This window comes from Diplotaxodon limnothrissa, linkage group LG10, assembly GCF_057381915.1.
Source record: "Diplotaxodon limnothrissa isolate DT_005_m linkage group LG10, D_limnothrissa_male_GT1.1, whole genome shotgun sequence".
Lineage (NCBI taxonomy): Eukaryota > Metazoa > Chordata > Actinopteri > Cichliformes > Cichlidae > Diplotaxodon > Diplotaxodon limnothrissa.
In genome coordinates, this window is record NC_140605.1 from 24,845,009 (window position 1) to 24,866,762 (window position 21,754).

General features: G+C 37.8%; 2 protein-coding genes across 2 annotated transcripts; both read left to right on the forward strand.

Moving 5' to 3' along the window:
* Nucleotides 1-365: 365 nt before the first annotated feature.
* On the forward strand, nt 366-9,534 carry LOC146624525 (organic cation/carnitine transporter 2-like). Its single transcript, XM_085363994.1, has 11 exons — nt 366-572; nt 1,588-1,770; nt 2,311-2,414; nt 2,851-3,005; nt 4,486-4,657; nt 5,471-5,597; nt 5,856-5,956; nt 6,321-6,535; nt 8,489-8,671; nt 8,821-8,956; nt 9,465-9,534. The coding sequence occupies exons 1-11, from the start codon at nt 366-368 to the stop codon at nt 9,532-9,534; spliced, it is 1,653 nt and encodes a 550-aa protein (XP_085220120.1).
* A 2,123-nt stretch (nt 9,535-11,657) lies between these two features.
* Nucleotides 11,658-18,400, forward strand: LOC146624526 (organic cation/carnitine transporter 2-like). Its single transcript, XM_085363995.1, has 11 exons — nt 11,658-11,864; nt 13,364-13,546; nt 13,674-13,777; nt 14,628-14,782; nt 14,878-15,049; nt 16,214-16,346; nt 16,541-16,635; nt 17,206-17,420; nt 17,600-17,782; nt 17,940-18,075; nt 18,331-18,400. The coding sequence occupies exons 1-11, from the start codon at nt 11,658-11,660 to the stop codon at nt 18,398-18,400; spliced, it is 1,653 nt and encodes a 550-aa protein (XP_085220121.1).
* The last annotated feature ends 3,354 nt before the right edge of the window (nt 18,401-21,754 follow it).

Consider the following 21,754-nt stretch of genomic DNA (forward strand, 5'->3'; position numbering starts at 1 on the left):
CATGAACTTAACACTCGGAGCATCACGTGAAGGATGGCAACCAGGAACACAGCTTACGAGGTAACAGAACTAACACTGAAAAAATCTCCCCTTCTCGAGTAGCATCGCGATACCCCCAACTTCTGCCTACGTCATTTCCTACGACTCCACCCCACACAATATTGCAGAACATAGACATAAAATCCCAGAGCCTTTTATACAAGAAGGTTATTTTGAACAGTACAAAAGAGGTAATAGGAGCCAGGATCTGTGTGTGTTTGGGTGGAGTACATGTAAGCACAGCCAACAGGTGTGGCTGGACACAATGCTGTTTCAGGAAGACAGAAGAGTCAGCAGCTTAGAAAAAGGGTTATAATTATTTGACTATGAGAGATTATGCTGAAACCATTGGTTTTCTGGGGCAGTGGGGACGTTTCCAGCAAATTGTCTTCTTCTCGCTCGTTGCCACCATTATGCCAAATGGATTTGGTGCTTTCACTCTCGTTTTTCTGACTGATACACCGAGTCATCACTGCCTGGTATCTGGTATCAACCTCACTGAAGACTGGCGTAAAAGTGTCATCCCAATCAAAGTAAGTGACTGCGAGAGCCCCAACTCTGTGATACAGCACATCAAAGAAAACATTTAAACTACTGATGCAGTTTTTCAGTGATAATTGAGTTTGCTTCAAATCTTATTCCAATAATGTAACTCAAAACATTTGTATTTATTCGAACACATTTATGCTTATTTCAAAACAAAAAAAACATGCTTGGGAGAAGTAGAAAACTACTTTTGGGAACTAAATGAGTTTTTATGTTGCTGGTAGTTGAAAGTTTAAAAAAAGCAGTGTAAACAATACATTTAAACCAAAAACCATTAAATCTTTATGAAATGCAATAAAATATTGCAAAACAGAAATAGGAAAAAGCACAAAGTTCAAGTTCCCTGGTCGTCAGAAGATCCACATTTCCAAGAAATAGAAACCGGTAATTGTGTATTTTGTGAAACAGAAGAGGAGGATTTGGACCATCTATTCTTTTTGTGCAATTTTATACAAATATTTTGGTTGGAAAAAGCACAAGGGAAGTGTTTCTGGGGAGACAATAACCCGATGTACCAGTTGCAGGAACCCAAAAAATAATAGGTGTGTTTTGTCATGATTCATATAATAGTGATGATGGATTTTTAGGCTAATAGTTAGGCTAACACACTTTCCTCTCATCTTTTCTTTCCTTACAAAACCATAGATCCTCCACTTCTTGGGCTATTTTGGTTCCTGCAACTGGTCCGTCAGGTTATTGTCTCCCCAGAAACACTTCCCTTGTGCTTTTGGAAATCTGTTTTTTCCTATTCCTGTTTTAGTTATTCCTATTTCTGTTTTCGTTTGTACTATTTCCGTTGTATTTTGTGTGTTTTCGCAGCATTTTTGTTATTGCTGGTGTTTTTTTAAGTTGCAGTCCATTTGGCCTCTCAGGGCCACCGTATAGGCCCATTGTTGCCTCAATATTACATATTTTTGTAAACACTATGACATCCTACTGAGTTTTTCTTAAATGTCTCAATACTAATAACCCTAAAACTGTTTGTATCCTTGTGACTATGAGGAGGTGGATGGGAAACAGGAGCTGAGCAGATGCAGCAGATACAGGTTGGATGTGGTCAGAAATCTCTCTGCTCAGGGATACATTCCTGGCAGGGATGTCAACCTTACAGACCTGGAGGAGGAGGGCTGTGTAGATGGGTGGAGCTATAGCAAAGACATCTATGAATCCACTATAGTTTCTGAGGTATGGTCAATCCTTCTTCTACATCTACTTATTTTTCATGTAGTATTTTTTAGCAGCATCAGCTGTTTTTTCTTGATGTTGCAGATATATCATTAAGTCCTTAGTCTATGTGGCTCCTTTCCTCCTACCCTATCCAAGACAGGGGATTTCAGCCCATCCATTTATTCAACAGTTAGGACAGAACACACCTGTGAACATACAGTAGGTGCAGTCAGTCAACATAGGAACGTGATATAAATTCCTCTAGAAAACTCTTTCTCTACTGTTATCAACATGGCTTATTTCTCATTATCTTGTTGTAATCTTGTTGACCTTTGAGTCTTCAGCTTGTCATTATTTTGTCAGTGCTTAAAGTTCAAGGTGCTCTTTGGGGATTAGTTTCTGCACACCAGGAAAGACGCACCCTTTTTCTTTCTACTTAGAGTGAAAAGACATTTGAATACAGCCAGCAACAGTCAGCACAAATCACACTGACTTTAACATTGTTATTTCCTGCATGCACATATTCAGTCATTCAACTGTTAATATCTCATTTTCCAGTTTGACTTGGTGTGCAGTAACCAATGGAAGCAGCCGTTCACATCTACTGTTTTCTTCGTGGGAGGACTCCTTGGATCGTTCTTGTCAGGCCAGCTGTCAGACAGGTACTGACATGAGATTCATGTGAAAGAGACCAAACACCACACCATTCTTTAAAGGTTCAGGAAAGGCTTCCGTGTTTCGATATTAAGATTGTCTTTATTGTAAAAAGAAATAAAAATGAAAATCATTTAAAAAGATCATGTTACAGTATACACTTATAATAGTCAGTAATATAAAAGACATGTATTATGCCGCTGAAAATGCTACATCCAGACGAACTTTTCTGTGATTTTAATTGATGATGGAGTTGTATTTTTACCAGTATAATAAGAAATAGAGTGGTAGAACACAGTTATTATTTTGAGATATGTACTTATTTATTTTCAATTTGTGCTCCTTCCATCCAGATTTTTAGATGCAATTCACACAACTGTATAGGAAGTACAACACTTTTTATGCATGTATATGTTTACTAATATATTTATCTTCTCTGTCTAGATATGGCAGAAAACCCGTTCTTTTTGCAGCTTTGGCACTACAGACAGTTTTCACCTTTGCTCAAGTCTTTTCTGGTTCATGGATTATGTTCCTCATCATCCTCTTCATCAACGGTTTGGGACAGATGTCCAACTTTGTGGCTGCTCTTGTGTTGGGTAGGATGGAACATTTATTTAGCTATGATGCAAAACTAAGGGCCAGATTTATAAGAGGGTGTCATGGTCCTGTGTCAGTGACCCAGTGTTTTTGAGTTTTGTGCTTTTAGTTTTTGATTTCTTGCTCACTTTAGCTCCTCAGCCCTTTAGTATTTCTTGAGTTCTCATTTCAGGTTTTGTTATGTGGCTTCCCTGTGTTCTGCGTTTCCTGTTTTACTTTTAAGGTCTGTGTCTCTTGTCTCGTCATGTTAATTAGGATCAGCTGTGCCTCCCTCCTGTTTGCTGTCCCTTTTTCCTTTTGTGTGTGTATTTATAGTGTGGGGTTGTCTTTGCTCACTGTCGGACCGTCTGTGTTACTCGGTGTATCTCTGTGGCTCTCTGCTCTACATTCTCTGTGTCATCCCTGCTCATCATCCCGTGTAGTTATGGTTTCAGGTTAGTTTTGGTAGCTCCCCATTCTGCATTTCCTGTTTTTTGCCACTACTGTAAATAAAGCTCACTCGCATCTCAGCCTGTACCTGCATCTTGGGTCCTTACTCTCACACACCACATGACTGCTGCCGCAGCCGTGACAGTGGGACAAATTGTAATGACACCACAATCCTAAAAAGTGCCAATGGGAGCGTTAGGTTCTACTGCTGATCTACTAACATCATGCCAATTAATAAATGATGCAGTTTGAAAGATGCATTTTGATGCAATCTAACACAAGGAGCATAAACTAGGGAGCCAAGAATAGAAAACACCAGAGGAATGTCTAAGTGCAGGTTTTACACGTGTGCTTTGTACAGCAAAAAGAGCAGCAGATGTTTTGATATAAGTGCAAAATTAGTCAGAAACTGAAGTCAGGTGACAGCTCAAATGGAGTGAAGGAGTCATTCAGAAGACAGCTGCTTTATTGCAGATCATTCTGCTGTAACTCTCACAGCTAACCTGTCAGGTGTCACATCACTCACATATTTCTGAGTAGTTTCTGCAGCCTCTATGCTTTTATTCAGTTTCTTAATGCACACTGTGTGCGTTTAGTCTGTGTGCCATATATACCCAATGGCAAGGTGCATTTAATCCTCACAAAAATCACTCTGAAACACATTTTGACAAGTCTTTACTGGCAAGCCCCCGCTGCCTCCAGCACTTTCAGTCTTTCCAGGGGTCTCAGCACACTTTTACATAAAATAACAGGCAGTGATTGGCAAATTTGCTGCAGATGCGTGAACCCTCTCAGTGGACAGTGCTTCTAGAAGCACTCTGTCTCACGTGTCCCTTTGCAGCTGAGCCACAAACCACACCTCACTGCCATAAACAAATTCAGATGTTAAAAAAATATACATGAAAGCTTATTTATTGTGGGGTGGCACTCTGCATGGTGATGATAACATACAAACAGAGTTTTTTGTGCAATCTTCAGTTTGTTTCCTTTTCTTGTTTTGTTTTTTGTAACACAAGTTTTTATTCATCATTACCCCCTCTTTTTTTGCAGGTTCTGAGGTCTTAACTGGCAAAGTGCGTGTCCTTTACTCATCTTTGGGCACATGTCTAGGCTTTGCTATTGGATACATGATACTTCCACTCTTAGCATACTTTTTAAGGGACTGGAAATCACTGTCATTGGCTTTATCTTTGCCTTGTGTGGCCTACGTCCCCTTTTGGTGGTAGGTGGCACTAGCTCTAGCATATCTATCTCTCTACATATCTTTATATAGCATTCCCTGTAGGAACTGAATCAAATGTATTGACTTGCTTGAAACTGTGGTGGACATTAGTCAGGGGGGAGTTTCCATAGACTGTGACATACACAGATGATATTGTTATCTAAAGAAAGAGTACGGTGTAGGTGCAAGAGAGCCAAGCCAGGTGGAAATATGGACTGCAGGAATGATAGCCAGTAGAAGAATATGTATGTGAACGAGAGGGATGCAGTTGGAATGGTGAAGATGCAAAGAGAGGGTAGTGAGGCCTGCTGTAATGTAAGGTTTTGACACAGTAGTGTTTACAGAAAGACATGAGGCCAAAATGAAGATGGCAGATTTTTCAGTTACTAGAAGCAGACAAGATTAGATATAAATATTTCCTAGGGACAGCTCAATATTTGGAGAGAAAAAGAGGCAAGGTTCAGGTTGATATGGTTTGAAGATGGACAGAGGAGAGATAGCTGATACACTGGGAAAAGGATGTTAAACATGGAGATGGCAGACAGGAGAAGAAGAAAATCACAGATAAGGTTTATGGATGTAGTGAACGAGGAAATGCATGGGTCAGTGTGATAGAAGAGGATCTTAAGGATAAGGTGTGACAGATGAAGATGATCCTCTGTCACAACCCCTAAAGGGAGCAGCTGAAACAAAAAGAACAAACTGTTCCCACTAACAAGTTTATTGACCTTATTTCACTGTCTTTTTTGCTTTGTCTCCAAAATCCCTCTGATTAAGTCTGCATCCTTCTGTTTGTGTTAAATATTAAGCCAGGCTTATGCCAGAGTCTCCCCGGTGGTTGCTTTCTCGAGGCAGAGTTGAGGAAGCCGAGGCCATTATAAGAACTGCTGCTAAGTGGAACAAAGTTCAAGCTCCGAGGATCATCTTTGAAGACTGTGGTGTAAGTGAACTTTCACTTAAACATTACTGGATTAACCCAAGATGCAGAACACAGTTGTTATCATTTGAAAACAAGTTCAAGTTTTACAAATAAATAAATATATTAATATATATATATTTTTTTAATATATTTGACATTTGACTGATATTATTAGTATAAAAATGCATGAAAAAAAAGAAATCTTAAACATTTTTGTGTTTTAATATTTTTTGAAAAAGCCCTGCTCACACAGTCAAACTAATTTTATGTGTCTTCCAGACAGAAAAGATGCAGACACACTCCAAGGAGCATTACAATGTCTTTGACCTGCTGAGGCAGAGCAGCATCAGAGCCACAACACTCATCCTCTGCTTTGTGTTGTGAGTAAACAGTGAAGACAGTGTGGTACATAGCGACTTAATGAGACATCCTCAGATTGAGAAAATAATGAAACAACGAGAAAATTAACAAACAAGGAATTTGCCGGATTCCTCATGGAAATCAAAAGGAGAATTAGCAGATAAACAGCTAAAATGACCTGTCTCTTAACTAAAAATGATTTTTTACTAAAAGAAAATTCATTTTTCTTTTGGTTTTTCATGTATTTCTGTTTCCATAATATAAGATCTGCGATAGACAAAATGATTACGATTTGCATTTGAAAAAAATGCATGCATGCAGAAAAATCTTTGGAAAGTTCACTTAGATGAAAAAAACGCTTTCATTTCCCTTTGATTTTCCCAGGTTCACTATGATTGTTGGCTACTATAGCCTGTCTTTCAATACAGCACAACTCCATGAAAACCCCTACATCAGTTGCTTCATCTCAGCAGTTGTAGAGATTCCAGCATACATTTCCAGCTGGATGGCTCTGCTATACCTTCCACGACGCCTGTCTGTGATCCTTACGTTGGTCTTCGGAGCCGTGCCACTCTACCTGATTCAACTTGTTCCAGATGGTAAAATTTCTTAAAAGCAAGCCGCAAGAATTCACATTAGAACAATTGATGAGTCATATATAAGTTACTTATTGCTTAAAGTGCCCATACTATAATTATTCCTTTTCCTTTGATGAGTGATACACACTACTGTGATTTTTTTTAAATTTATTTATTATGTGCTTTCAAGGACCCAGACTTTCTTGTTGGTTTTTTTGTATTTTGTCTTGGTCTTCTAAATTTCAGTCATTGTAATTGTCCATTTTAGGGAAAAAATGTTGTTAAGCCACTGTTAAGCATTGATTTATGAATCATTCAAGCATAACAGGGCACCTAGCTCAAAGCATGAAACACTGTCGTGTCTACCTACAACTCATAACAAAGAACCTAAAGTATTGCTTTAGGCATTCGTTACTAGCAGCCTGCCATTGAAACGTGTAATTTGTTCTCATTTCTTCAGTGGAATCTATAAAAATGTCAAAGATAACAGTTTGACAAGGATGAAATTATATTTTTACAACAACAAGATGCAAAGAGTGATGTTTGCTGAAAATGCAGCATAAACTGGGATGGTGTGCAATGTATGGCTGTCAAAAAAAAACATTCCTAAGGAGGGTAAACAAAAAGGCTGAGATATACCAAAATCCTCAAGAACTGGAACAAAAATCATTTTTAAAACTTTTGGTTTAAAAGTACCTATTATCTGAAGGACAACAGCTTCAACTTTTAGCATGCCAATATAGTAAAAACATACCTATATAGAAAAACACGCATTGGCTTCCTTACAGCCTGGACCCCAACATTATTGAAACGGTCTGGGATCGTCTTGACAGAGAACTGAACAAAAGGCAGGAAACAGACAAAGATGTGCTATCTGGAACCAAATATTGACTTTAACCTCCTTTGTACTATACAAAGAAACCTATATTCCCATATGGGTTTGCACATGTTCTAATAAATCACTGCACCTGCTTCCCATCTTCCAGGTAACATCTAAAGAAAAAGGGGACCAAAAGTCCCAAAAAATTATTTTTGGAAAGCACTGTAGCTATTTTGCACATAAAAGTTCTTCCAGTTACAAATTATAAAGCCTCTGGCAAAGATAGTTATTCTTTCATACATATAAAACACTGAACCTTTCTTTGCCTGACGTAACTGATCTATCATCAGTTATCTGCATGCAGTGACGTGTCTGCAGAGCAGCTGTTTGGCAACATTTTCTTCAAAGAACAAGAAATTGACTCAATCCAAATGCAACAGCTGCCTTAGAGCCTGCTAAAATTTTCGCATTAGAGCCCCTTCTGCTAACTCTAAAATGTCTCAAAGCATTACAAAAGTTTAGGATTACTTTTTTTTTTGTAATGTAATGTATCCTGGAAAAAGGTAGCTTCCTGTATCTTTAGTTCTAGCCTTGTCCATGGCTATTGTTGTTTACATTAGCATTAGTACTGACTGGGGGATGATTATTACAGTATCTATCGGCCCAGAGAATGCATGAATGCATTTCTTTCTGACTTTCTGCTGGAATCCACAGTCTCTTCTGGTTCATTGTGTATCAGGAAACTACAGGTGTATGTTAAGGGCAGATAGCTTTCAGGAGACTATGCCAAAGTTGCCTTTGATGAGCTGACAAATCACAAATCAGGCTTTTCTGGAGGTGGGGCCCTTAAAGGGACAGAGGTTGAAAAGAGGATGGAAAAAAACCCAAAGCATCAGTGTGCATTGTGCGAAATGTGATACGTTATTTAACATTGTAGGATGTGAACCAACAAAAATATGAACATGTAAATAATCATAATAGAAGAATAGAATTTGTTTTTGTGATCTTTTCGTGTTACTAGGCAGGAAGTGACTATATGATAGGTATATGCAGAATTACCATCTTATATAAAACAAGTTTCACAGACTTGATTAGAGTTTTGTCTCTTACTGTTTACTTATATCTACAAACTAAACAAATGTATTATTCTTTAGATCTATCAAATCTGGCTCTTGCACTGGAAATGCTGGGTAAGTATTCAATCACGACCGGTTCCTCCCTGATGTTCGCCTACACCGCAGAGCTTTACCCAACAGTGCTCAGAAACACAGCAACGGGGATAAGCAATACTGTTTCCAGAATTGGAAGTTGCATTGCCCCTTTATTGTTAAGTCTGGGTGAGTGCATTGATTAATATTCATTTAGCATTAGTACTAACTGTTTCTGACTGTCTGTTTTACCTCATTTGATTAAATTTCTATATTTTATAAATGCACACTCATAAAGGAGTTTTCTCTCATCCTAACTTCCCCCTCTGTGTCTTCAGGTATGTATTATAAGTATCTACCTTATATTATATTGGGGAGTCTGGCTGTTGTGGCTGCCTTTGCAGCTCTTTTCCTTCCAGAGAGTTTTAAGAAACCTCTTCCTGAAACTATTGAACAAATGCAAAGACGAGAAAGGTAAGCTACTTTCATTCACAGTTTATTTTACTTTCTATGAAGTAATAAAGGCAATTGTAATTTTACATTCTTATACAGCAAGTTCTTTAAACATGGTACACAGTATGCAGAAAAGTATGTTGTCAGGCGAGTATCTGTCATTTAGGGAGTTAGTGAAAGTGACTGAGTAGAAGTGAAGTAGAAGTTTCAGGGTGACTCTAAATGTATCATCATGTTCAATTTAACTTTAAATGTTGGGTATGTAAATTTAAAAAATCATTGACTATCACTGACTATCATTGACCTGAACACGACAGGAAGGTTAAGAAGTGAGATTGCTATTTATTTCCAAGTGAACTTTACTGCCACCAAGTGGCCAAATGTTTTGTTTTGGGGTTTTTTTTGCAGATTGAATGAAAGCCCTTAGCCAATAGTACAAAAAATAAGTGTTCACATCTTATAAGTAATAATGATAATGAAGTTTATCGCTGAAAATAAAACTCGTGTTTGTCTTTCCTCTTTAAAACAGGGTGAAGTGCCCATGTCTTACAAGAAATATGACGCCTGTACCTGTGGTACCAATGGACAGTTCACTTTGACTATTTGTTTGTCCTGGGGCCCGTTCTTCGTACGTCGCTCACTACATCCAAGATCAAATGACACATCCAAGACCAAACCATCGCGCTAACCGTGAGCTCGCTAATCCGGTTCCCCGAACATACCTGTTGTTGACGATTAGTACAGCTGGACGCAGTAATGTGACATCACTGGGTGTCGTAAAAGGGGCTACGCATCGATAGTAGAAACATTGATCGGCAACCCGCTGATTGGTCGGCGAAAATGTCGAAGGGGCGCGCTCGGTATTTTCCGGCAGCAGAGCAAGAACTCTTGATTGAGGGATTTCAGGAGTTTCAGAGTTTAATTAAAACGCAAGGGAACACTGCAAAGGCTGCAAAAGCAAGGAGAGAGGGCTGGCAGAAAGTTGCTGACAAATTAAACTCGTAAGTAATTCAATAATAACAATAATAATGGAGTGGGTTTATATAGCGCTTTTCAAGGCACCCAAAGCGCATGACAATACCACTATTCAGTCACTTTATTATTTATTCATAGATTTATTATATTACACTATATTATCCAATATTATATTACATTATATTATATTGTTATATTATATCCCCTTTCACATTAGAGCCACAACAGGACCCACTAGAACATGGGAACAAGTAAAAGTGGAATATAAGAATATTCTACAGAATGGTAATATTTATCACTTATATTGCTTTTCGTCTCTTGGAAAGAGACCCTGAAATAATCTATTTGTTTGTTCATAAAAGCAACCAAGAAAAGGGCAGAGCAAAAAAAAGACAGGTGGTGGTCCTGCACCCCCTCGTCAACAAGTTGGTTAAGTATATAATACCCTCACGGGAATATCGATATCTCTCAATGAGCACACTGTCACGCTGAGCTAAAGGATCCTATCTGTCCCGCAATATACGCTGGATTCTGAGGACTCTCCTTATCAATCTTGCACCTTCCGCAATGGGTGGCTCGCGTATACGGACAGGACATGGCTGCGACAGACTTCCCAAATCCACCTTCGCTTTTATAGCCGTGGTCTCTCATCTTGATTACACGAAGTGATTTGCAATTACTACTCTGAAATATGAATTACATCTGTAATAATCACATACATGTAATAGAATGTTAATAGTACATTTCCCTTTTTTAGGAAATGACCTGTATGTATCTGTGTGACATCAATAAAAGGATCAAGTGCTGCATTATCTTTAGTTACATTGATGTTATTTATTTATGGTGAAACAGTGGTGGAATATCGCTGTTGCTTTCGTATAAATGAAGCGGACATACCTGCGTGGCCGCGATCTAATCCTGTTTACATAAAGTGAACCTGCTCCCGAGCAGGTTTACGCTTACGGCTCTGTTGCTATGACAGCAAGTCCCGGATGAGCTTCGGGGAACCGAACGATCCAAGATCACGCGAAATCGTCAACAATCTAATCCAGCTAACTTACTTAGCGAGGTACGAAGAACAGGCCCCTGGTCTAGACAGATGTTGTTGTTGTTTACAGTCTTTTATATTTACATTTTGTTTGGCTTTGTTGTCTGTTAAATGACTGAAAGCTGTATTATATATAAATAGTCTCATAACAAAGATAAACCTATAATTTTCTTTTTTTTGTCTTATTTAGATTTTTTATTAAAACAATTTACAGTATTCTTTTACATTAACTTGCAAATGTTCATTTGATACTTAAAGTTACAAAAGCTTCAATAAACTACATGATCACATTCATCTTGTCTGCGCATTTATTTAAGGCATCAGCTAGATATGATAATCTTCATGTAAACAAACCAATAAATCTTCAATAGATGGTTAATAATAAATGCTGTCTTGCACAAGTTGGAAGTTTTCCCATATTTCTTGGAAACCTATTATGCAAGTGATGGTCAAAGATTATCTTTCAACATCTGAGCATTTTGTTATTGCCTTTGTAATCTATAACCCAGTGGTGACTATAAAAAGTCAAATTTGGAGTTGATACCTTTAAGAATGCACACTACATAAAAGCTCTGCAGAGTTTCTGGAGTCCTCACTTTCAGAGTAGCACTTGTTTATTTATGCAACTTTTTCTTTAAAGAGTATTTTTTACTTTCACAATAGATGAAGAAGTGATTTAAAAGACAGAATTCCAAGAGTATGCAGGATTATGATGAAGTCACAGCATTTCTTGGTCACTGGGGACATTTCCAGCAAAGTGTTTTCTTCCTACTTTGTGCCAGCGTGTTGCCAAATGGATTTGGTTCTTTTTCCCTCATCTTCCTGACTGACATTCCCAGACACCACTGCCTGGTTCCTGATATTAACTTGACAGAAGACTGGCATCAAGCTATCATTCCAATGGAGGTAAAGAAGTATATTAATTAAAAGAAACAAGAAGAGCTGCATGTAATCTTTACAACACCAATACAGATAAGTTGTGTCAGTGTTGCAATCAAATCATCTAAATCTAATATTTTCTTCAAAGGTATTTAATGTATTTAGTCTGAAATGTCAGTATGAAATTTGAGTCGTGAATTACATAACCACAAGACCAAGAAAAACTTCACATAAAGCAAAAATTTAGGTGAAAAAGAAATAGTATTTTCACTCTGCAGCTTTGATACACAAACTGGAACATCATTATAAAAGTCTGGCTTGTGCAAGATAACTTCTCGACAATGCGCTCTGTAACTAAGTCGTTATGACAGATGAGTCATGATAACAAAATTTGAATCATTTAAGGTGGGGCGAAATCTGCTTTGGATTTGTATGACAGTCAGTGGCAAAGGAAATGCTGCATGGCTGGAAGGAATGATAGTTCCCACTAAAAGTCTGTGAATGTCACTCAGTCATTCAGCCAGCACAGCATAAACGAAAGCTACATTTGAAATAGCTTCCTTCTTTAGAAACAGAGTTAGTCAAATGCAATACCAGCCCAATACCAACACTTTAAAAGGCATATACAGTAACACACAATTATATATTATTTATAATCACACTCAGACCCATTTAATGGGCAGGACAGTTAAAGCGAATTCACAATTACTTGTAATTACCTACTTTTTTTCTAAGACAACATGTTGTATGTTTGAATTAAATGTTAATGTTGGAGGATGTGCAAATGTTTAAATGTGTGTCTGATATTTACTTTAATGATCATATTTGCAGCTTTGTAGATGTATTTTCTTTGCATTCTGCAAAGCCAGCTTTAGCTTTAAGCTCAATAAAGTAGAATGGCCATATTTTATGATAGGGTATATATTTATATGTGTGAAGGGGTATTATGAGCACTAAGTGGTCAAAATACTGTCATGGTTTGGGGTTTTGTGGTTTTGGACTTTGCATTCTTGTTTATTTTTAACCATTCTTTATTTTAGCTTTAGTTTTGAGTTGTGTTTTTTAGAGTTCTTACAGGTTTTAAGATTATCTTTACAAGAGTAATGCCTCTGTGTCTAATCTTTAGTTGCTGAAACTTTGTGATCTTGTTTCTGTTGGTTTTTTGAATTGTATTGTGATCGCTTGTGTTTTACTTTGATCTGGCCTTTCCAGTGTACCCCTGTCTCTTTTAGGTAATTCCCCCCTAGGTTACTTCCTGTTTTATTTTGAAAGTATTTTGTTTCTTGTTTAGTTTAGTTTTTTTCCTCTTTTGTCAATAACCTAATTCTTCTGTTATCCAGTTCTACATTTCAGTATTTGTTTGTTTGTTTCTGTTTGCTTGCTTTTTTGTTTGTTTTGTTGTTGTTGCAGTTACTTTAGATTCGCTTTTCTTTATCTTTCTAGAGCATACTATTTCCTTTATAGTATGGTATTCAACACAATTTCACAGAAAAGTAAATAAATTAATGCATTTATTTACCTGCAAGATGGTGAATGGGAAGCTGGAGCTGAGCAGATGTCGGAGATACAGGCTGGATGTGGTCAAAAATCTTTCAGCTCAGGGATATATTCCAGGCCAGGATGTTAATCTTACTAACCTGGAGCAAGAGGGGTGTGTTGATGGGTGGAGCTATAGCAAAGACATCTATAAATCCACTATAGTCTCTGAGGTAAGTGTGTAATACAGACGATATTTGAACAATGATTGACAATTGAAAATTAAGATCTGACGAGGCATAAACAGCACCTGAAGTCTTTGTATTGTTTTATTCAATTTTTTATGCCTGGACGTTTCAGTTTGACCTGGTGTGCAGTGAAGAGTGGAAGCAGCCGTTTACTTCCACAGTTTACTTCATGGGAGTTTTAGTTGGATCCTTTTTTTCAGGACAGCTGTCAGACAGGTAAAGTTAAAAATAATACTTGTTTCCCCCTTTTAAGCAGCACAAACTGTATATTGATCTTTTAAATTCTTTCTAGCTATCATTACATATTAATACTTTATAATATGGCTTCCTGTAATTAGACTGAATTAAAATTTATCCATCCATCCATCCATCCATCCATTCGCTGCCGCTTATCCTTTTCAGGGTCGCGGGGGGCACTGGAGCCTATCCCAGCTGTCATAGGGCGAGAGGCAGGGTACACCCTGGACAGGTCGCCAGTCTGTAAAATTTATTTTATTTGAAATTAAAATTTACTTATATTTACCTACAAATACTTAGTTAGGTACACTAGAATAAGTACAATTCTTACAAACAGTAATAACTAATGTAATTTTACAAAATACAATTTAATTTTGTGGAAAAACAAACAATATTTATTTATTGTTTATTTCTTTTTCTTTTTTTTCCTGCAAAACCACAACTTGTTATCGCCTTATTCTAGTGTACATACATTTAAGACTGTAAGTCAATGTAAATCTTAAAAATATATATATTTTTTAAATATTTTAATTATTATAATTTCAAATAAAATGTGTTTAAATTCCATTTAATTACAGGCGAATTAGACTCTTATATAGTTAATAGTTTCAGGCCGTATTATAAAGTGTTTTTAATTTCTACAATTGCTCTGTTTAGCATGTAATAAAAGTCCTCAATACATTTTTACTTTATTGCAGAGTATTATATTGCTATTAGCAATAAACACACGAGTATACTTTTTAATAAATACTTCATAAATACTTTATTATACGCAGTATGTCTTATTTGTTTTTTTACACTTATTTCATCTTCTGACTTCTCGCTGTAGATTTGGAAGAAAGCCAGTTCTGTTTCTGACCATGGCACTTCAGACTCTTTTCACTTTTGTTCAAATCTTCTCATCATCTTGGACAGTGTTCTGCATCCTCCTGTTCATCAGTGGTTTGGGACAAATCTCTAACTATGTTTCTGCTTTTGTGCTCGGTAAAGGCATATTTTTGGTTCTTTGGTTACTGCAACAATGTGTCCAATAACCTCCATTACCTCAAAACTTCTGCTGGCTTTCTCTGTGTGTGCAGGCACTGAAATCTTCACTGGCAATGTGCGGGTCCTTTTCTCATCCATGGGTGTATGTCTTGCCTTTGCCTTTGGCTTTATGATGCTTCCTCTCTTCGCCTACTTTTTAAGGGACTGGACATATCTCCTGTTAGGTATATCTCTCCCTGGCCTTCTCTACCTTCCTCTTTGGTGGTAGGTTGTTCTTGAAAGAAATAAAGCTGCGTTTGTGTTAAGTTTATCTTCTCATGACTTCATTGATATTAAAGTCCTGTTTGTGGCACATTAGTATATGTGAGGGGGCAAACTCCTCAAGATGGGTGGTGGCCATTTAGAAGTCGGCCATCTTGAATACAACTTTTGTTTTTTCAATAGAAAGAGGGTCATGTGACACATCAGACTTATTGGTAATGTCACAAGAAAAACAATGGTGTGCTTAGTTTCAACGTAACTTTATTCTTTCATGAGTTATTTACAAGTTTCTCTTTGTTCACAGCCATTGACATGCTGTGGGTCCATTCTTCATCAATGGAAACCTCAAGGCCACTGGATATTTGAAATTGCTACATGATTATGTGTTTCCCTCTTTATGCACTGAAGCTGGCACGTTCCCTGAGTTTTTCCAGCAGGATGGTGCACCACCACATTATGGGTGCCAGGTCCGAGCATTCCTGGATGAACAGTTTCCTGGAAAGTGGATTGGTCGCCGTGGGCCAGTTGAATGGCACCCAAGGTCTCCTGATCTGACCTCCTTAGACTTTTGTCTTTGGGGTCATCTGAAGGCAATTGTCTATGGTGGGAAGATACGAGATGTGCAGCACCTGAAACTACAGATACTGGATGCCTGTGCTGGCATTTCTCCTGCGGTGTTGCTATCAGTGTGTGAAGAGTGGGAGAAGAGGGTTGCATTGACAATACAACACAATGGGCAGCACATTAAACACATTTTATAAGTGGTCAGAAACTTGTAAATAACTCATGAAAGAATAAAGTTACGTTGAAACCAAGCACACCATTGTTTTTCTTGTGACATTACCAATAAGTTTGATGTGTCACATGGCCCTCTTCATATTGAAAAAACAAAATTTGTATCCAAGATGGCCGACTTCTAAATGGCCACCGTGGTCACCACCCATCTTGAGGAGTTTGCCCCCTCACATATACTAATGTGCCACAAACAGGACTTTAATATCACCAACCATTCCCATGTTATTGTGGTGTATCCATATAAATGGCCCACCCTGTACAGTATATAACTTCTGGCCAAGCATCAAAGAGAGTAATAAGCAATACTATAACTTCTGTTCCACCGGATCCAGGCTAAATCTTTTTGTTTCTTTGTGTTGAATACTGATGCAGGTTAATCCCAGAGTCTCCTCGGTGGCTGCTTTCACAGGGAAGAGTGGAGGAAGCAGAGAACATAGTGAAATATGCTGCCAAGAAGAACAAAGTAGAGGCTCCACAGGTCATCTTTGATGATTACGATTCACCAGTAAGTTGGCTTTGAATTAAATCATTCAGGCACGTAAAGAGAATCTGAGGAAGACACATAAATATCTCTCGCACTACGCACGACAATACCCAAATGATCAGAAATATTACTGTTACCAAAAAAGGGATAGAACCCTGGAGCAACAGATATTGCCATATGTACAGATGCTGAGACTGGGATTTTGTGTCTTTTAGGCAGATAAGACTCAGGCTAATGAACGTCACAGTATCTTCAGCCTGCTAAGGACTGCAAACATCAGAAACACATCGATCATTCTCTGCCTTGTGTGGTGAGTAGTAATTCAAAGCACTTATATTTTGGGGATGAATAGAATATCCTATGTGTATCGCTGAATTCCCATAAATGATGAGAGAACAGAAAAAAAGACAGTTTTGTTTAGAAGAGCAGTTTTTTGCTCTAAGCCATATTTATTCACATTATATTTTTACAAGCACTTGCAGCACCATCACCCACTGCAGGCCCATAATCACCAGAGAGCTGGCTGCACTGGCCTTGCAGACACATAATTCCTGCTGGTTTGGCACTCATTGAACACAACTAGCAGTATTCACTGGTGACAAGCGTTTGAAGGTCTTTTTCAATGCAATCCCAATAGTCTCCCAGAAAAGCTCCTTACTGGTAAGTCACTGGGAAGAGTTGGAGTGTAATGCATTGTAACGTAACACATTACAGAGATGTGATTATTGATTTTGGTAGTGAGAAGTGCAGTAGTAATATGATTAATAACAAAAACCTCATCGTTCAATTGCATGAATAGATAATATAAACCCACTACTGCTAATTCCAAGCAGATTCCTTTTCAGATTGCTACCATGTTTTATTTGACATATGTTTACAGGTTCACTCTAAGTACTGGCTACTTTGGCTTATCCCTAAATACATCTCGACTCCATGCCGATCCATTTATCAGCTGTTTCATCTCAGCAGCCGTGGAGGTTCCAGCATACATTACCAGCTGGCTGGCTTTGCAATACCTTCCACGACGACTCGCTGTCGTAAGCATCTTGCTCCTTGGAGGAGTATCACTGTATTTCATTCAACTTGTGCCTCATGGTAAGCAGAAAAAATGCACCATATTGTGTCCATAGGAGTGTCAGAGGTTTTATTTATTTATTTATATGTCTGAGGTTTTTTTCAGGCAAATCTTATCTCAAATACCGACATTAGAAGTAGGTACTGAAGCAAATTAGTATATAGCCTTATACAAATCTTTAATTTTTTTTTCCCTTCAGGTCTATCATATCTGTCTATTACTCTAGAGATGGTGGGAAAATTTGGTATTACCACCGGTACTGCCCTGATGTTTGTATATACAGCAGAACTGTTCCCAACAGTACTCAGGAATACTGCAACAGGAATGTGTACTACTGTATCCAGAGTGGGAAGCTGTATTGCACCATTTTTGTTAAAGCTGAGTGAGTGAAGGAATGTTTCTCAAATCTTCATAAATAAGCATTTTATCAAGTATATCTAGTGGTCTGTGTAGACTACAAATTCCCACACTACATTACGTTGCATAAACACAAGGCCAAGGCCTTTCTCCAATCCTAATTGCTCCCTGTCTTTGTGCAGGTCAGTACTTTAAATATCTGCCTTATATTACACTGGGGACTCTTGCTGTTGTGTCTGCCTTCGCTACTGTGTTCCTACCAGAGAGTTTCGGACGGCCTTTGCCTCAAACTATTGAACAGATGCATAAAAGAGAAAGGTGAGATCAGTTGGAAGAACATATGTAATATTTATTGAATGTGAAACTTGTCATAAAAACTTGACCTCAGACGTAGATCTCAGACTTGTGATAACGTAGTAACTCTGCAACTACAAAAATTGACTCTTAGTGTGTCTTAAAAGCACCAAAATAGCAATAACTAATTTGGCAGTAAACACAAAGATGGTGACACTTTTACAGACGTCCTTTCTGCAAAAACTAAACTGTGTTTTCTTTGTCTTTTGTCCCGCACAGAATGAAATGTCCCTTCATTACTAGAAAAGGACAATCAAAACACGTGAAGATTTTTGAAAGTCGACTATGATTGTTTCCAACACCGATGACTCACGAATATATTGTTTTTACTTCCTGTGTCTCACTGCTATGTTTTTGCTGTTCTTTGCATTGGAGTCAGTAATAACATGGTAATAAAGTTGAAGAAAACGAAGTAATTACACAATTTGAATCCAGACGATGTTGTTTTAACAGTGTGTATGACTGAAGGTAAACTTAATGTAACCAATATTTTTGGAGCAGCAGCTTGAATGTCCTTGTTGGTTAGCAGAACAGGCTGTCAGCAATTTTGCTATGTAATTTGGTTAATCTTGAAACATAAAGCATTATTTTATTACATGTTTGCATTTGTTTAATATGCAATATTTTCAATAGGGCACGTTTGACAAACTCATAATTACTTTATTACTTTATGAACAATTTTCTGTAACTGAAGTCATAATCTGTGAAGAATTAGTGAATTTGTTGTTGTGTGTAAAGAGTGAGTACTGAAATAATGATTTAGTAATGACAAAAAATCTATCTCTTCTACCTACCCTTTCTTCATTTATTATGCTACAGCCACAGAAAGCACAACTGTGATTGGAAACTGCAGCATGAACAAAGTTACTGCAACCATGTGCAATAAACTTCATTTCACTTCATTTAAATGGTTGATTTAACCCTTTCATGCATGAATTATAACAACCTCAATCAGGTTTTTTTCTTAAATATTTATATTCATCATCATGAATGGATGAATAATGAAACACGTCATACATCTATAGTAACATTAAACGTCCAGTGGGTGCCAGGGTATGGAGTGACACATCAGTGTCCAATGTAGTGGTTTATGTGCAAGTATACCATCAACACTGACACAAATACAAGAAAACAGCCTTTTCATAGCTGCCCACTGTAGTGACTATGCATGAAAGGGTTAAAGACCAGGAACCATTCACATTCAATTGCCTTCAAAGCGACCTTGGTGCATCAGGATGGTGAAATAACAAAAATAAAACAGAGCCAGTCTATTACTTTGTTATTATTTGGTGAATGAATGGGGTTCCTAAATTAGACAGCAATTATTTTCAAACCTTCACCAGTTCGCCTCTGTCAGTGCGCCCCGGGGCAGCTGTGGCTACAGTGTAGCTTGCCATCGCCAGTGTGTGAATGTGTGTGTGAATGGGTGAATGACTGAATGTAGTGTGAAGCGCTTTGGGGTCCTTAGGGACTAGAAAAGCGCTATACAAATGCAGACCATTTAGTTCACCTGAGAAGGACTGCAGTCAGTCTGAGTCAGATGGTGATTGTTCATGACAGGTTGGCTTGTAGGCCAGCTGTGCATTCACCTTACTCTTGAAAGTGGCCCCCAAAGGCTAAAGGCTAGCTGACACAGTTACTTGTAGTCAGTTCCCAAATATAAAAAAAAAAGAAAAGAAATCAGTGCAATCACCAGAAAACCAAACATGTTTCCTAGTCACAATCAAATTGCTGCCCTATTTTTACTCTAGTGCACAGGTGTCAAACTCCAGGCCTCAAGGGCCGGTGTCCTGCAGGTTTTAGATGTGTCCTTGATCCAACACAGCTGATTTAAATGGCTAAATTAACTCCTCAACATGTCTTGCAATTCTCCAGAGGCCTGGTAATGAACTAATCTTTTGATTCAGGTTCGTTGACCCAGGGTGATATCTAAAACCCGCAGGACACCAGCCCTTGAGGCCTGAAGTTCGACACCCCAGCTCTAGTGTGACTGAGTAATTAGTTAGCCTATAGAACACAGATGTCGAACTCCAGGCCTCGAGGGCCGGTGTCCTGCAGGTTTTAGATGTGTCCTTGATCCAAGACAGCTGATTTAAATGGCTAAATTACCTCCTCAACATGTCTTGAAGTTCTCCAGAAGCCTGTTAATGAACTAATCATTTGATTCAGGTGTGTTGACCCTGGGTGAGATCTAAAACCTCCAGGACACCGGCCCTCGAGGCCTGGAGTTTGACACCCCTGCTATAGAACTTCTTCTGACCTGCAGCACCATGTAATTGGTTGCATCTGATTAATAGCTGAATCCAAAGAAAACATTATTTTTATTACATTAGATTATAATGGTTACTTGTTTGTGTGTTTGTTTTTACAAGTCCCCCTTAAGTTGTGGCCTTGAGCTGATCTACTATTTTCTACTATCAATCTACTACTAGCCGGTCTACTTCCTGGTGTCTTATCATCACAATCAGAATTACTTTGTGGTATCTGGGTATTTTATGGCATACTCATGTATGATGTCATTCAGAGTGGCAGATCATGGTCAGATCATGGTTCATGGTAAGCAATTAATGAATAAACCTTCCATTAAAAATGCATTAAATGCATTATGTATTCCCACTATATTCTAAGCAAATTACTGAATTTCTACAAACTTTCTGCAAGTTACTCTTTCAAGTTTCCTACTGTACATCCTAATGTTGTCAAATTGGTGGTGAGTATAAGCTTCCTTTTATAATATTTTTTTTGCTATAATGTAAAAAAATATTTTCCAGTTTTGTAAGGAAATTACCTCTCTGGTCCCCTTGAACTGATATAATTTTATACATCCAGTGACAACACAGCAATAATTTTACCTACGTCCTTAACCCTTTACAGCCGATCGGAGCGGGCACGCTCTGTTTTGCGTAACTATTTTTAAATCCCGGTAGCTCTGCAACCAAGTAAGCTAGCGCAATAATTTTTTTTGCATATGAAACTGGAGGAGTTGTACTTACATCTTATGCCATCAGCTTGTCCTAGGTCACAGTTTCCTTCCACATATAGCTTTGCAAAAACTGCATAAAAATCACTTGCAGCAACAAAAACATGATATTCCAGAAACACGCTTCGCCGATCCATCAGCTGTTTGTAACACTTCCTACGTCCATCAGCGCGAACTATCACATGACCGCATGACCTGCCCGAAACCGGAAGTGGCGTCATTTTGCGGAAATGTAGTTTTTTACGATCGGGGCCTTATGAGCTTGTGTTTTACTTGTTATGTGTTTTAAAAAGTTATGTTTGACTTTATGACTTTCTGTGTCGTTTCTGGGATGCTTAAGACTCATATTGCACTGCTGGAAATAGTTTATTTTGATGCATATGCTGTTATTTTGCAAATTTGCACAATATTTATTTTCGTTTTTCCTGCAGTATATAAAAATTGGTGTATTTCAAAAATAAAACTATGAAGACACTCAAAATAAATTTCCTGTGGTGGGAAACTAGTTTGTGTAACTTTTTTGTATTTACAGTTTTGAGGGATAAGCCTCTTAAATTTCTCTAACTAGAAATATATGTTAAAAAAACAAAAACGATTTTCAATTTTTTTGTAGTTTATTGCACTTTTTTGCAATTTATGTAATTACTATGCACCTAATGCAGA